Raw genomic sequence first — 13,795 nt, 5'->3', positions numbered from 1 at the left:
AAGATAAAGCATCGCTCACTTATTGTGAATTTTCTGCTCTAGAAATAAGGTACAACTTTCAAATTCAAGGGCAGATAGCTCATAGAGGTCGATAAATCAAGATATTTTTCGCTTTAACTGTTTCTCTCTGTTATCATATTCTTAAATCATCAAAGGGCAGGACAGTGTTGCACACTTGGTTTAAGCGAAATGAATCGTTAAAAACAGACAAAATGACTACCGAGTCATAAATATTTACAACACCGGCACGTATTTTCTATATATAAATGGGTTTGTATGTTATTTTGAAATTTTTAATATGCCTTTTCTTAAAAGCAATGTTTATGACAGACTCGGTTCCTAGCTTCTGATTTGACGAAGTTGTTTTTGAAGATATAATGTGATCATGTTTTAACAAGTGACTTTTCTGGTCGGTTTTTCTACTCATTTATTCACAGCTTTGAGATTTTATGTTCACTAAAACAAGGCAATGTATATTTCTGTCAATCTTCTATTATTTGTTTTAATTTGCATTTTTAAAATAAAGGTCAGTACACAAAAATTTCTTGTTCAAGCACATTTTGGTTGCAAACTTGTATTTCAAGCATTTCTGGTTGCAAACTTATTCTTACTATTTTTAGTCAAATATTAAACTGCAAAAGGATTCCCCGAAGATCAAATCTATTAGTCACAGACATTTCCTTGACAATTTTATACAATTGTGTTATTTTTCACTTGTTTAAAAACGTTTTATAAGGCTTTAACATTTAAGGGGTTTCTGTATTCAGTTGTCAATTCTTATCATTTATTGGCACGACCACTCTATGTCTCGGCTTTTGTGCCATCTCCTGCTTTTTGTTGGGTACCCTACTGAGTACCTTCGCGGCAGTCCTGTGTGACAGGATTTTGTCGAGGACTGCATTCTCTGATTTTACTTTGCAATGTTGGTCCTTGTTATTATATTTTTCTTGTTTCATATCTAAATACACGTGCGTATTTCTTTTAATTGCACGTTTCTTAGTTCATAAATGAAAAAGTCAGGGGTATGTGGAATTTTTGCCTTTTCCAACAGACAATAGGGCAGAATTTTATACTTGTTCATGTAACAAATTGTTGGCCATAATTTATTTTTTAACAGAGTTAATGACTGGTAACGATGTCCTTTCATAGGAAGGTGAGATTTCCCTATGTAAAGTCCAGAGTCCATTTCTATAGTTTGAGGAATCATTCTACAAAAAGGCAATGAATCATGTCTGAGCTATCATCCTTTTGGTACTTACTGAATCTTATTAAACATTATGGTTTGAGCTTATCGTACTTCTTTCAATGTTTTAAGAAATTGGAATGAAAACAACTTTACAGTTGTAACTATTAAAATGTGCATATAAAAATTTATTTTAACAAGTGGTTGCCTCCATATGACCTACTTGTATTAGGGAGCTCTGAAATAATTATTTCATCAAAGTATAGTTCTGTCCAAGTTATAAGCAATAACATTGACGCATAAGTTTGCAAGCAGAAATGCTTAAAGTACAAGTTTTCAACCAAAATGCACTTGAACAAGATATTATCGTGTATCGAAACTTTATTTGAAACATGCAAATTAAAACATTTACACAAGATACTTTGTCGTGTTTGGTGAATTTCAAAACTTGCAGATGTGAATAAATGAGTAGAAATCCGATCAGAATTGTCACTTGTCAAATCGCAAAATATGTACATGACCAGTTTGTATCTTCAATAACTTCGTCAAATCAAAAGCTAGGAAGCTAAAACCCAAAACCGAGTATGCCATCAACATTGCCTTAAGGAATAGGCATATGAATAAATTTCAAAGAAACATACAATATGATAAACAACAAATATGATACAAACCAACTTACCTGTAGAAAATAAGTGCCGGTGTAAATATTCATGACTAGGTAGCAATTTTTGCAACATTTATTCTTGCTTGAACCAAGTGTGAAACCACTTCACGTCCTGACCCTTGATCATGCAAAGTTTAAATTAATAAATTCTACCATGGTGTTTACATTCTTCTATATGTAACCCTAGCATAAGTCTTCAAACAAAATTTTCATAAAATCTATATAAAAACATAAATAGTGTTTTGTTTTACAATGTACTTATAGAAAACTGTTATTATCTCTTTGCATATTTGAGGTTTACATTGCTTCATTTTGTTGCAGAAAGTTAATAAAAACGAAATTAACAGGTGTCTCTGGAGATATTATATTCGACAATCAGGGGAATTTACAAGCAAACAGCTTTGTTGTGCAAAATCTAGTGTTTGAAGAGGGGCAAATATTCTGGAGAAAAATAGGTCATATACATGGGGAAGATGTGACCCCATTTGGAATTATATGGCCAGGAGAATCTTTAACAAGTAATATTGCTTATGGAAGAAAAAGGTATAGAATTGTAACAAATCCTGTAAAACCATTTGTGATGGATGAAGAACCTCATCCTGATATTGGAGAATGTGCAAAAGACACAACGTGTATATATATAAACTCTACGGGTAAACAAGAAATCATTCAGGCATTACAAGATTATGAAAATGGTATTTATAATGACAGTCATCCATACACGATAAACTGCTGTCGTGGCTTATCATTAGATTTGCTCAATAGACTCGCCAGTGATTTAGATTTTGATTACACTTTGTACGTAGTCTCAGACTTAACTTACGGCAAAGAAATCAATGGGACATGGAATGGAATGGTCCGTGAATTAATGGCCGGCACAGCACATATGGCTATGGCGGCTTTTAGTATAACTAGATCGCGAGTGAAGGTAATAGACTTCACAAGTACTTACTTCTTCTCAGGGTTTTCCGTGTTGTATTCGGAGAAACAAAGAGCATCAAATATGCAAGCCTTTCTAGAGCCTTTTGACATACCTGTATGGTTCGCCATTCTGATAAGTGCAACTATTGCGGCTATTGCCATGGGACTATTTGAATGGAACAGTCCTTTTGGGTTAAATCCGTGGGGTAAGAAAAGAAAACAGAATTACACGCTGGCGTCTGGAATGACAATGGTTTATTCAGTGTTATTTGGACACACCGTTAAAACAAAGTCACCAAAGGCTTGGCCTAGTAAAGTGCTTCAAAATTTCTGGGCCTTTTCCTGTATTTTCATCATAGCCAGTTACACTGCCAACTTAGCTGCTTTCATTGCCGGGAAACATGCTGGTCTCTTCTATAACAACATTTATGACTCCAGGGTAAGTGTATAAAATGTCATTCTTATGTGTTTGTTTTGTAACAATATTAATTCAAGTTTTCTACAGACTAGGAGTTTTTGTGTAGTTTCTTAGAGAGCTTTTTTGAATATTTCAGATACTTTTTTGTTTTTTTAGGTAAATTAATAATAAGAATTTGATTGTAAGTCTGATATTACATTCAACTGTCTGATTGATTAAAAATATAAGCATGCAAGTGTTTTATTTATCAATACTGTGTATGATTAAAACTAGGCTATTGCGTGATTTAAATTTTTTTTATTATATCCTTTTGGTTTTCTCTCGGTTTTCTAGGTGACAAATTGTATTAATTCGAATAATTTCTTAATATAACTTTCTCACCGATCGACCTACATGTTATTTAATACTTTCTTTCTGAGAATGACAACGATTTGCCTGAGGGTATATATCTAATGTAAGGATAAACTATAATGGCAACTAGTAATTGCCTTTTATGTTGCACCTGTTGTTTTTTTAGCTTAGCTGAGAATACCATTGCTTTAGAATTGAGTGAAGTTAATATAAAATGAGCCGCGTCATGACAAAACCAACGTAATGCGATTGCGACCAGCATGGATCCTGCGCATCCGCGCAGTCTGATCAGGATCCATGCTGTTCGCTTACAAACTCTTTTACAAATAGAGAAACTGATAGCGAACAGCATGGATCCTGATCAGACTGCGCGGATGCGCGGTCGCAAACGCATTATGTTGGTTTTGTTGTGACGCGGCTCAAACAATGATACATGAATGATGAAATCATTGAGAGTGAAGAAGATTTCTTATTATTCATAAAATAGACGATTTCTCAATAACTTAGATACAATTATTTTTAATGACTGTTTACATGAAAGTGAATTCGTTAAAGTATGAGCTAAATTAAAAGTAAAATTCATGAGTAAGTAAAAAGTAATCAATATTAAATAAAAAGTAATCAATATTAATATCGCTGGTTTTATTCCGTTTATGTAAAGTTAATTTAGTTAATGCTTTATTATGTATGAATGTAATTGAAGCCGAGTTCAAACAAAACAACTATACCGAACAAAAAAATTCTGTAAAATAAATATACTGTTATAATGTTTTAAAGGCTTAATGGTATAAATTTACTATAAAACCTAATTTACTTAAATTAGTACACACTATTTGTTGGCTTCGATCCTTCTAAAGCAGACAATATTTACCATGAAACAGACGACAAATTACATAACGTGTCGATTTTATTACCAGCATTGATCAACGTTCATTTGTGAAAGTGAAATCAGGTAGACAGATGGCGTAGCTAATATGTCTGTGGAAGCAGTCATGTAAGCTTCAATTACTCTCATGTTATCAACTCACTTGACGCTTAAGTGTTCAATTTTATCTTTGATTAATCATTAATCGTCTAGAATTAGTTGAATTGCATATAGATTTTCTCTAAAGAAAACAAGACGACAATGGTCCTGAAGGACACGAATATGTAAGAACAGCATTTAGGTTTGTCCGTCCAAAATGTTTGACATTTTGTTCGTTTATTGTCAATTAATATTATGATTAATGCAATGATAATGTTTCGTGTGTGTTAGAAATATAATGAGACAATGAAAGTATACATATATGAGCTTCAGATATATCAAAATTTGCAACTCGTACTTTACCAAGTGGAGCAAATAGACCTACAAAATTAGATTACAAATGCCTTAGAAATGACTAATCTTAAAGATATAGAACCATTTACACAGGGTAATATCTATATAGGCAAATAGAAATAAAATAATTTGACCATATTACGTGTCTATTTGTATTTTACACTATAAACCTCCTTTACATGCTGTGATTGCTGGTCCACTAGGTTGCATCAAGTATTCCAGAGTACACATATATTACAAGGTCTACTCATCATGAATTTAAGCTTAATATCGGAATATTTAACTCTTTTTATAGTAATTGGCTACATTTTGTTTAGCAATACAATATGTAGGTACATTTCATTATTGAAATAATAAAATAATTTAAACAAGTAAATGGTTAATTTGTTTTAAATGTTAAGATGATAGATGTTATGGTTTTATCTCACGAATCATATCATAGTGCCATTACCTGAAAGCATGATAGGATATGTTGAAATTTTAATGAAACTTTTTTTTCAAATAAATGTATTATCAAAATTTTAATGAAACTTCTGTAGAAGGTTTTTCTGTCTACGAAATAGTTCAAGAAAACTCGTTGTCCTTAAGAAAATATTTGCTTATTTGGATATGGATTTAATATCAGCAAATTTTATAGAAACATTTCATTAACCTTTTTAAATGTTTGCTCGTAATCTTTGTTCTATAACGTAATTGCTCGATTTAAATTGCATTACATTAATACAAAGATTGGATAGTATTCATATAAATAGTATCTATAATATAACGAAGGTCAGTGATGTTTGTGCAAATGTAATATTAGATGTTTTGCATGACAGACAAATTTATTATCGTTATTAGTGTAAATATTTATGATTTATTATATGACATTTATCTAGAACATATAGGTCAATAACACAGACATGAGTATTATCAGAATTATCAGTAATTCTAAGACGATTATTTGATTAAGAATAAATAAGCATTTGTTCATGATTTAGAATATCAGAATCTCTATGTTATAATAAAACAGATAAATGTAGAGAATAAATCAATCGATTATTGACTCATACAATAAATCAATCGATTATTGACTCATACAATTTATCAATCGATTATTGACTCATACAATAAATCAATCGATTATTGACTCATACAATTTATCAATCGATTATTGACTCATACAATAAATCAATCGATTATTTACTCATACAATTTATCAATCGATTATTGACTCATACAATAAATCAATATATTATTGACTCATACAATTTATCAATCGATTATTGACTCATACAATAAATCAATCGATTATTGACTCATACAATAAATCAATCGATTATTGACTCATACAATTTATCAATCGATTATTGACTAATATTTTATATAACACTGGTTAAAGTTCAGTTGGGGACAAATTACTCACATTGTTAAAGTTACTGAAAGATACCAAAACTATTTTGTTCATATTTCATATTGTAAACTTGATCATTCTTTTTAAATAAGATATATATTATACTATTGCAACTTCTTGATAAACCAAGTTCTTGGACGAGTTCAATTTCTGGACAAAAATTAAATGTTTCTACTATATCTTAATAAAAAGAATAATCGTATATTAAATTAATATGGAAAAATAAAGTCTATGTTAAAAGACATTGTATGTGAGTAATAAGAAGATTATTTTCGATTAATTAATGAAAAGGTGACTGTAACACAAATCCATTAAATTTTGGTAATCAATTAAACATTAGTTATAATGTATTGTCTATTGTTTGTTTTATTTTGTGTTTATTTGACGGAGAAATACTTATTCTTATAAAAGACATGGCATTTAAGACTGTAGAATTACACAATATTGGAAATGATTAAGGAGATATTGAGCATTTGTTATAAATTCAATTTCCGTCTTGATTAGAGTTCAACTGTGAGAATTTAATCAAGCCAGAATGTCTCTCTGCGAATATGTCTGCGGAATCCAAGACGTAATCTCTGTTTTCTTTCATATGACCAACATGCATTGCGGTTGTAAATAGTTTATTATACTTTGTGATTCTATAACAAAATAATTGAGATTTCTTGAATCAGGGGATATTGAAAAAGAACATAAATAATATATATAAGTTAAATATATTGATCGTAAATATTTTATTTATTAATGTCATGGATCTTATCGATTGGCCGCTTCACCACACGACATTGCTATGAACAATATTGAAGTGCCAAATAAAAACTGACACAGTCGCATTTGAGATTTGAGCAAAGAGAATACAGTTTGAAAATAGTCCAACACATCATTCATGTACACCCTAATGAGCATTTGTACATCTCAAAGTGATGAGTCTTACCTAAAATAGGAGAAATTATATTGTCAAATCCCAACAATGTCAATTTTTGTGTTTATAACAGTTCATCAATAACAATAAATATAAAATTATAAGGTGCAATATATGGAATCCATTAAATAGGAATGAATTGTAAGTGTTGCTATTCTTCATCTGTTATTGTTTTCTTCGGGTGTATTATCTCTAGTATTTATTTTTGGAGTTTATTAATAAATCCCTGTTGTGCTTTTTAATCTTAAAACTTGATAACTGATATGATATGATATAGTAATGGCTTTTAACATTATAAGATGTAACTATTGTTAAGAAAGATAGTCCAGTCGTGCGCATTAACTTTATCGACAATCGAGTATATTCAGTATTCAATATGACATGTATCAATTTATTTTCTTCTTTTTGTTGCCAAAATGAAAAACAAAAATAAATGCGCCGGTGAATAAATAACTTAACTATAGGGATGAATTGACGCTGTCCCAAAGAACACAGACAAAACGGCAAATTTACAAAATTGACTCAGTTGTAGGTTTTAAAATACCAATAAACTTCCATATCTTAAAACAGAAATAATTATGATAAAATACTTTTAGCTTTTTCAAACGTTTTACAGTAACAACGTGAATTTAGAGCAAAAAAAACTAAAGTTTTTGTTGTTGTTGTTGTTGTTGTTTTTAAGAATAATTGGAGAACATGTTTAACCTAGAACCATAGAACCATAGAAAATGCCCTGACTCCTTTATACCAGTCTGTCTGTTTTTTGTCATTATTTGCGTCTCTTTTTTTTTAACGCAAGAACTTTTCACCTTGTTAACAGAATTATATCGATTTCCCAAATATAAGCTAGGTGTAAAAATTTCATTCCTTGCAGCAATCTTCCGAAAATGAAAGATCTTATAAGACCTTTAAAATAAAATAGATGAATATATTTGACAGTGTCTTCTCATGTTTGAAATATATTTAGATTTATAAAGAAATGTCGTTACTGGACAGACGCCTTAAGAATCAATTTGTGTCACTTATATATAAACCGTAAGGTAAAAAAGGTTGGTTAAATGCACAAAAATAGAGAAAAACGGAATCCCTAAAGAACGCACAGAACGACAAAATTGAAAATGCTGTAGGTGCGATTTGATTGAGCCTGTTCATAGACTGTACTGGAAAGTGCAAGTTACCGTCCACGCCCCTTAGCACCGGCTTATGCAGAATTCAACATTTAAACACGAAAATGTTGAAATAGGAAGTTTGTCAGCGTGCGACATTGATTATAGCGCAATCGATATATTGTTGTCAAGAACAAATTATGATCCCACCTTTTTTTAAGGAGATATTTCTTGGAAACCAAGAGCCCGTGTAATGTAAAGTGTCGACACTTGTTTGACTATTTTGCGTATGAAAATACCTTACTATTTTTAAGTATTCGCAGTTGTGTTAGACATAAACTAATCAAGACGTGTCTGTTTGATCATTATTTTTCGTCTAAAGATGAAATTATAACTCTTTGGTGTGATTAGAGCCTTAAAAATCCATTTGCAGATAAGTATGATTTAATTGCATATTCTTCAAGAATTGTTTAACATCTCTAGACATTTGTCTGCAACTTGTTTCATAAAAAGAGTTATTTCACAACCTTGATTATATTGATGGGATAGGTTTGGTGAGTCTGCTGTGCTATATGGATTTAATGGCTTTTGATTTGAGCCGCGCCACAACAAAACCAACATAGTGTGTTTGCGACTAGCATGGATCCAGACCAGCCTGCGCATCCGCGCAGTCTGATCAGGATCCATGCTGTTCGCTTACAAACCGTATAACAAGTAGAGAAATTGATAGCGAACAGCATGGATCCTGATCAGACTGCGCGGATGCGCAGGCTGGTCTGGATCCATGCTGGTTGCAAACCCATTATGTTGGTTTTGTCGTGACGCGGCTCATTTCAGTGTAAGTAAATGTCAATTGCTTAAAAATATGATAATAGTTGTCGCTTTGAAACGGAAATTACCTGTTTGATTACTTGTGTCCATGTACTCTGATGTGATAGGAACTACCTAATGTGTAAATATTTGTTTTACAATGGTACTGCACTGTAACTTTAGCAACACTTATGCGTAACATCTTTTAATATTATACATGGGCTATTTATTTTATATGCGATATGTTATATAGTTTAGAAATTACACGATCATTCCAATATAACTGTTTCGCGTAAACCTCATTTATTGATACTTTATTTCCATCACGAGTAATTGAAACAATATTGATTATGTTTTATCAGTTTTGATAATCTTCATCTAACAAATCTGTTGAGATTTCGTTTTTATAAACTGGAAATGACATTTAATGTTTGGTGGGGGAAAAACTAGATTAATCACATATGCTCATCGTAATTTCTGTAATTTCTTTTCGCATACAGCATAGTTTTCCATGACGTTGATGGTATTATAATCTGAAGCCTCAATTATTATGAATGTTCGCAAATTTCAACAGAAATATCAGGTTTCAGCTTGTCACTATGTCATCAATTGAATACAATTTGAAAATTATAGTACGTTTTATAAAACATGTCAGTCTCAACAACAATAACTTAGTTCACCAGAAAACGGTTTAAGAGATATAATCCAAACAAAATCCTGTTTCCACCACTTATTCTTACATTATCATCTTCATGAAATACTCAAATATGTTCTTTTGGTTGCATGTCATAAGAATATCTAAAACGAATATGAAGGAGTGTTTGAATGAGATTAACCCGCATGTTCCATGTCTAAATTTGTCTTATATTTAACTTTCCATCAAATTGAGAAATGCACGACAAATATGAAGAAAAGTTATAGATTTGAATTCATGGTACACACACGATTTCAAGCTTTGATGATAACTGAGAATGAAAAACAGCCCATAATTGTGATTGAAGAAATGCCATCAATGAAAAATGACGAGAGAGAAATCATGTAAACCAAATTATTCTCAATAAAACATTTCTAGAGTGAAGAATCATTTCTAATTATTGGACATAATCAAAGATGGGTTGTTTAAAATAATGCCAAAGGAAGTCAATTAAATTCGTTTCTTTCGTACTGTTTCCGGTATTACAAACAATAGCTTATCTGTGATATACGTTTTTTACTTTATGTAAGTTCATCTAACGCACTTCCAAGTTCTTTTATATGATAGTTGGATAATTAACAACAGATTATTGTTTCAACTGACACAATAAATGACAGAATAGGAGTCGAATAAACGAAACTACTCCCAGTTATACATATCTTTAAGTTAATAAACATATGTAATTGTTTTACATTTTCAATGATAGGGGTCCTTAAATAACGTCAACTGTTAAATAACAACCTTGTTGTTATCAATCACACAACTGTGGGTTATCAATGGTTTATTAGGCATCTTTACACTCTAGACACATTCAATTTGGCATTGAATTTTTAATTTAGTCAAAAGAATATTTCATTTCAGGTAGCCTCATTATATTGACACATTTTGGTTTTAGTTCAAACATTTAGTTCGATTATGATGAAAGATTGAAGCTCGTTTTGTAACCATTCCTGGGTCAACTAGTTGGAACCGTCCTGAACTTGTGTCATATGTGGAAACATAGTCATTACCTTAGAAGTATTCGAACTCACGGGCCCTCGGTTGACAGGCAGACACATTGACCATTAAGTGATTGCTGTTATTACAAGTCGTTAGACTGAATTTCTACAATATCTTATACATTACATTGTATTATCACCTCTCCTATTCTATTTTTAACAAACATTGATTTGCTCTTTCAACAGTATATTTAAATATCTTGAAAACATAATGTAGATATCTTAAAATAGTTATTCATATCAAAATTTTAAATAAAAAAGATGTCAAATAAAAACAAGCTTTCTATTTGTTTCCGTACGCGAATGCGAGTCTTGAATATACAAATATTTAAATCTCAATGATTTTTCATGGGAAATTTAAAACACATTAGTCATTAAATCTAATACTTTCTAATTAAATCTCACCAGTATCCAAATTTCTTTTATCAAATATAGACTTTCATGGCATGTGTAAACACAATTTTGAAATATTAAACTTTATAATATTACCTAGAGACAGGCATGTGAACGCATAATATAATAGACTGCTATGATCTGACATGATAAAATACATTGCTTTGTTCTATAGCATTCAAACTCGGAACTTACTGGATTTGGTTTTGACACTCTTGTTAAGATAATTATTGGTTACTGGGTAACATTTTATTAATCAATTAATTGTTCAAAGGCGCAAAAAGTAAAGCAAATAAATTGTCCTGAAATGAAATAATGAAACAATGTAATAACATTGAGTGCATGACTTACTTCTCAATGCTTTCAACCATTATATGAGCCGCGTCACGACAAAACCAACGTAATGCGTTTGCGACCAGCATGGATCCAGACCAGCCTGCGCATCCGCTGTTCGCTTACAAACCCTATTACAAGTAGAGAAACTGATAGCGAACGGCATGGATCCTGATCAGACTGCGCGGATGCGCAGGCTGGTCTGGATCCATGCTGGTCGCAAACGCATTACGTTGGTTTTGTCGTGACGCGGCTTATGTCTAGTTTAAAGGTTTAAGTTTAAAGACTGTCGATGTTAATGGCATATAAAATTAAACCTTTGACCAACTATTTCAAGAACATTAAGGATGATATACTATCACACCATGTGTGAATGATGGGAAGCAACTGTATAATTACAGCTACTGTGTGGGCATGTTTCTTTGCTATTAAACCTAATGGTCCAAAACAAACGGGGTGTTTTGTTACACAAGTGTCCTGTTAAAGGCCCATTTAGCCCCTTAGAAGAACAATTTAGTTTTAGTCTCCTGTTACAATTTCTTATTTACACATTTACCATATCACAGGACAATCTTTTGTTTCTTATTTTTATTTATTTATTTATTTATTGCAATAAGTACGGTTATAGCGATTTAAATGGAAAATGCCACTTTTTTAAACGTTTTGTTACCTTAATGACAAATTATTTCACATTCTGTGCCACTTTATTCAGTGAAAAAGATCCAATTTTCTTTAAATCCTTAACAAAACATGTGTGCCCATTCTTTAGACGGAAAAATATGTTTCTTTCTGATCTGTATGTGAAAAAATGTGTAAATAACAAGATAGTCATAGAATAAACATGAAAAAAATAAACGTGCATAGTATCTACTCGTAATGGCGTAAAGCTTGTTTTAAAACTACTCGTTGATTCTGTCTGCTTTTTCATTTCGTTCAACATAATGTACGTTTATTAACGTTTCAAACTCACATTATATTATATTTATATACAGAAAACATGCTGGGACTTTTTTAAAAAAACTTCATTTTAGCGTGATTTGAGTTAATATGATAAATTTGATATTTTGTCATTCATTTTCATAAGTATCCCTTTTAAGCTTTGTTTAATTGTAATGCTAACATTTTAATTATGTTTTCAAAATGTTAACAGACACATCTATCAGCTCTGTACTGAAGGTCAGCTAAAATAACATCAAATGAAAATTGTATTTGTAGATGCTGTGATAAGCATGAAAGGTAGTTGTAAATCTGATTTATTATCAGACAGTAATAAGTCTGGAATTCAGACATCTGTAACACCGCACTTTGGGGTCAAACGCACTTTGGGGTCCGACCCCAGAGTGCGTTAAACTTCGCACCGCACTTTGGGGTCCAACGCACTTTGGGGTCAAAATCGAGAAATTGACCCCAAAGTGCGTTAATATGCTACATATCAACGCACTTTGGGTTCAAGAGGTCTAAAGGTGTCATCTGAGTTCTGCTTAAATACTGAGTACTGACATATTTTCGATCTGCGACATTGAAATATTTGAGGTGGAGTTCAAGATGGCGGTCAATACTTTATGATGCTTAAGTGATAAAAGTTTTATTAATTTTACCACTTGAAATATCTAAAAATTGTGTTCATATAACATAATACATAATTATGGTGGCATAAAAAGTGACATTTTTAGTTTTGCATACATATTTTTTACAGTTTTGCATACATATCTTTTTTAGTTTTGCATTCATATTTTATTTTAGTTTTTCGTACATATTTTTTTTGTTTTTCGTAAATATTTAAACCAATCAAAACAGCCTTCACATCTCATAACAGCCTATAGTTGAGTAGTGGTTTGGTCACATTTCGGCCCATTTTTGGAATCGGCCCAGTCGTTTTCGGCCGGGCAAGTCTGGTTTCGGCCGACTCTTTTCCGCTCATTTTTTGAATTATATGTATTTTATATACATGTAATTATTTTTTCTATATTATTATATACTATATATTATAAATATACTACATTGTATTATATTGGTGTCTATTTGGAAAGGCTGTTAATTGGTGATCAGTTATTATTCCATGAATATGCACCACTCAACCCCACCCTCTGAGAATAGCGTGGGGGGCATTGACCACTGGTCAATTTATTTTCATTGTATTGTAATGTTTGTATGTTATGTGTTTGATTAATCATATGCATTTGAATTATTATTGTACATTTATATGTTATTTTGTCTTGGCCATATTCTATAATTATTTACTTGTAAATGGCCAAAGGCATATTTATGCCGATTGCTAAATAAAGATTGAA

At 31.4% G+C, this 13,795-nt stretch overlaps 1 protein-coding gene across 1 annotated transcript in view; it reads left to right on the top strand.

Annotated features, from left to right (window-relative positions):
* The window catches only part of LOC132748634 (glutamate receptor ionotropic, NMDA 3A-like), a gene marked incomplete at its 3' end in the record, with an annotated part of 134,743 nt that overhangs the window by 102,961 nt on the left and 17,987 nt on the right, over positions 1-13,795 (top strand). Inside the window, exon 3 of the mRNA XM_060738246.1 lies at positions 2,169-3,207. Within this exon, the coding sequence (XP_060594229.1) occupies positions 2,169-3,207 (1,039 nt within the window). The remainder of the gene's footprint in view (positions 1-2,168; positions 3,208-13,795) is intronic.

Source organism: Ruditapes philippinarum, unplaced genomic scaffold, assembly GCF_026571515.1.
Source record: "Ruditapes philippinarum isolate M1 unplaced genomic scaffold, ASM2657151v2 ctg435_1_1_1_1, whole genome shotgun sequence".
Taxonomy (NCBI): domain Eukaryota; kingdom Metazoa; phylum Mollusca; class Bivalvia; order Venerida; family Veneridae; genus Ruditapes; species Ruditapes philippinarum.
Note: the sequence above shows the minus strand (reverse complement) of the source record. Positions and strands in the feature narration are given on the sequence as shown.